Genomic DNA, 3,655 nt, shown 5'->3' with positions numbered 1-3,655 from the left:
TAATAAAGCTTAGTGAAATCTTTATTGCTTGTCCTACTTGTTTTGCTTTATTTCAGGGAGTGGAAATATTAATTTTGTTAAAGCTTTTGCTAGTGTAATAATTAAATCATTATGACTAGTATGACAAATTTGTGTTAGATCATGATTTCTTGGTTAATGACAAGTTGTCATAAAAAAGACATTTTGTCTAGAATAATGTCAAGCTGTCATAACGAAGACATTTTGAAAAATGTAAACTTTGTATTAAAAGTGTCATTATTTACCGAATGACGCTTTATGACAACAGTCATAACTATTCATGAAGACTTATTGATGTTCATGACAGGTGTTATGTCATGTTTATGACAGTGTCATGACAGTCTTATTCAACCCCCTTCAAATAAAGTGTTACCTACTTTGTCAGATAGTCATACGCTTAGCTCAGACATGTATACGCAGTCATTACCATATGATTTTATGTAATCAGCAACATATAATCATGACGTAGATCATCATACACTTTGTTATGAACAGCTGTATGGTATCCTGACTTAGCGGTTAAGTAGGTTAATGAGTTTTACACGGGCATGTGTTGTAACTACAGTCAACTGACTGCAGCTGCAGCCAGACCTGCTTTAAATACACTTTGAAACCACGACAACGCATGTATATTTATCTAGTTATCATATTATATGATATTATAAACAATTTAAAGACTTATTTTCGTCATAACTTGTTCCGTATGCTGAACTGACAACTCCAGACTGTCGGACTTCTTAATGCGCATGCGCGGGCATGCGTACTAACTGCATGTATGCTATCCTGACAGCGTACGGCTATCTGATAGAACACCGGAACTGCCATTTGTTTATATGTTACCCTAACGCTAACCGGCTTTCGTCAGAGCTTTTAGACTATAAAATATGTGGAAACACCAGTGTCTGTCAACTGTCTGCCAACTATCATATGAGGGAGAGACAGAATTCTATCTGAAGCAGTCACATTTTCTGGAAAAAGCAGTCCGAACAACTGCTTCCCGTTCAGGATCCATAAAAGCGATCAGAAAACCGTTTTAAGCGTATGAGAGAGCAATTTCTCGTCTCATATAGTACCGCGATTTATTGCTGCAGCTCACTCACAATAATAACAGCGATGAGAGAAAGATGGTGTGCGCTGAGCTCTGAAATTTTTCAGAAAAGTATGGAAATGAATGGCTGAGAGCCCGAGTTTACACTGTCACATGATTTCACTATGAAGCACCTTAGCAGAAAACCGTAAGCGCTAGAGAAATTTCGAAAACATTTTATGGGAGCAGGTATTCGGTCTTTCATACCAATAGAGCGATTTTTGTAGGCATCAGGGCGATTTCAAAATTGCTTAGGGGGTCAAAAATCCACTAATTTTCTCATTCTAAAAGAGCTGCGTTTTGGCAGTTGGAAATTTCAACTGCCGAAATTTCAGCAGTTGGAAATTTCAACTGCCGAAATTTCGGCAGTTGAGGAGGATGGCCAGGATTGTCCACTGCTCTTCCCCATGTAATGCTATGGCAGGCCCCAATAAGCTCACCAACGTTCATTTTCTTTTTAACACATGCTTTAGCCAGCGTGAAAGCTAAATATATTAGATCGGTCAAGGGCACGGCCAGCTGTGACACATTAAAAGCAAACCCAACGGCTTTCCCTGGCGAGCTCAATCTGTCCGTCTTACCAGAAACCGAGTGGAGCTCGTTCCCTGGTCGATGGCACCAACCAGCGGGCCCAGGTTTATCCGGTGAGAGGACGCCACCATGGAGCTGTTCTTGGGCCGTCCCGGGAGCTGAAAACCCGATTACCAGCACCGGTGCGGAACAGTTGTTACAGTCTGAAGATGGGGCGTGCCAGCGCGCGGTCTGTCCCGATCTTATGACGTAACAGTCGCTCTCTAAAAAGACGTAACTATGGTGTCGTTTACAAAAGAAAAAAATGCACGCAAACCTTTTTACAGAAATAAACTGAAAGATTTATTTCGCTTTCTTTTATATTTTGTGAGGTTTTTAGCAGTATCATGAAAACAGAGAAAATGTTTTCATTGTATATGATAATATAATTTTATTATTCAGTTATTTCAGTTCACAAAGTGAAATTTAAGCTATGTAGAATACTTCATTGTTATCAAAGGGAAATTAAATGTTGTAACTCTTATTAGTTAAGATTCTTCAACGAGTTATTGTAGATAGAGATTGCTGTTGGCAGGAAAATCTTCTGTAGCCATCTGTATTACAGCGAATCTGAAAAAGCCTCTGGCTGAAGACACTCTATTTTCCCAAGACAGTCTCAAGAGGAGGATGGCCAGGGTTGTCCATAATTTAAAATAAATTAGCTAACACATAAGTGTGCTTCCAATATTATCCTGAACATGGAATAGTAACATTATATGTCAGTTCATATTTTGGTATATGTAGTTTTGTAAAGAAAAATGTTTTTACATATATGTCTCCATGTCATGAAAGTATATTATGAGACAGATAACCTGTTAAAAAATAAGCTCCACCATCTTCTCCTGCTATTATTGCCATCTGAAGAAATGCGCCACTCCCAGTCAAAATCAACTAATTACAGCCAGGAGGAGTATGGAGAGGACATGGAAAGATATGCAAGAATAAAACCAAAGGTACACACAGTATGTTGGGGAGAGTAAAAGTAATCTTTTACTTAAAGTGACTTCGAAAGCAAAGACATGACACTAATGCCTCAAACTACAATACTGTATACACATATGAAAATGCGTCCTTAAAAATGTTGCTGAAAAAGGCAACAGTCTGTGAAAAAAATGCCTTCCCATACCGGGAGTCGAACCCGGGCCGCCTGGGTGAAAACCAGGAATCCTAACCGCTAGACCATATGGGACTCATATAAACGGACGCCTACCATTAAGAAAATGTCTACTAACACCATATATAGTTTTTTTCTATTTCCCAGACTTTTCAATTACACTACCGAGGTAAACGAGTAGTTGTTTTCGTATGCTCCACCAGGGGGAGGCACTTCATTGGTAATGTTACCTGATGTCAAACAAACGAGTCAAATGTTGAAAACATACTTATGCTATTACAAATAATTATTTATTTTTCGTAAGTACCTTTTGTGTTTATTCAGCCTTAAATGATTTTTTAAAACTTTATACATTATTTTCTTACTTGGACATTGTTTAGTTTGACAACGCATGATGACGCAATCAATAAAGGACAGTGTTGTGGTTGTTGAAATGTGGAAGGCAGTTGTCTTCATATTCAGCTCGTTTTGATCAATTTCTTTTTACTTTGACCACACATAACTAAAATGTACGTAATGAAAAACTCTCCTGAGTTTATATCTGTATGCATTTGTGACGTCAGACCGGTTAAATATTCAGCATTGTGTTTTACGTTAGCAACAAAGGCTAAAGCTAAATGTTTTCTTCTTTAATTCAAGAATTTTGTGCATTTTCCAGGGCGGATTATTGGAAGTCACAACCGAGAAAATTCTGCCAGTACTGCAAGTGCTGGATTGCTGACAACAAGCCTGTGAGTATTACAGAAACATACATCGTTATCCCTGGAGGTAATGCTACTACTTCTATTGTTTGATCTAATCTTTGATGCCACTACTTCTAATGTTTAATCTGCAGAGCATCGAGTTCCATGAAAGAGGGAAAAATC

The 3,655-nt window shown here is 38.2% G+C and overlaps 2 protein-coding genes and 1 non-coding gene across 6 annotated transcripts in view; 1 reads left to right on the top strand and 2 right to left on the bottom strand.

The window, feature by feature from the left end:
- The window catches only part of LOC103130063 (glycerol kinase), a 25,407-nt gene extending 23,524 nt beyond the window's left edge, over positions 1 to 1,883 (bottom strand). For 2 of the 4 annotated variants that reach the window (XM_007541358.2, XM_016665639.1), the window contains exon 1: positions 1,687 to 1,882. In XM_007541358.2, the coding sequence (XP_007541420.1) occupies positions 1,687 to 1,767 (81 nt within the window). In that variant the 5' untranslated portion in view covers positions 1,768 to 1,882. Of the gene's footprint in view, positions 1 to 1,686 lie in introns of all 4 variants that reach the window. The other 2 variants (XM_016665640.1, XM_007541359.2) reach the window with 2 other exon arrangements.
- Positions 1,884 to 2,792: 909 nt separating this feature from the next.
- Positions 2,793 to 2,864, bottom strand: trnae-uuc (transfer RNA glutamic acid (anticodon UUC)). The gene has a single exon. It is a non-coding gene; the product is annotated as a tRNA-Glu (tRNA).
- Positions 2,865 to 3,186: 322 nt separating this feature from the next.
- The window catches only part of wbp4 (WW domain binding protein 4), a 3,587-nt gene continuing 3,118 nt past the window's right edge, over positions 3,187 to 3,655 (top strand). Inside the window, exons 1-2 of the mRNA XM_016665644.1 lie at positions 3,187 to 3,298; positions 3,448 to 3,520. Of these exons, the coding sequence (XP_016521130.1) occupies positions 3,297 to 3,298; positions 3,448 to 3,520 (75 nt within the window). The 5' untranslated portion in view covers positions 3,187 to 3,296. The remainder of the gene's footprint in view (positions 3,299 to 3,447; positions 3,521 to 3,655) is intronic.

The sequence above is a fragment of the Poecilia formosa genome, unplaced genomic scaffold (assembly GCF_000485575.1).
Source record: "Poecilia formosa unplaced genomic scaffold, Poecilia_formosa-5.1.2 Scaffold603, whole genome shotgun sequence".
NCBI lineage: Eukaryota > Metazoa > Chordata > Actinopteri > Cyprinodontiformes > Poeciliidae > Poecilia > Poecilia formosa.
Note: the sequence above shows the minus strand (reverse complement) of the source record. Positions and strands in the feature narration are given on the sequence as shown.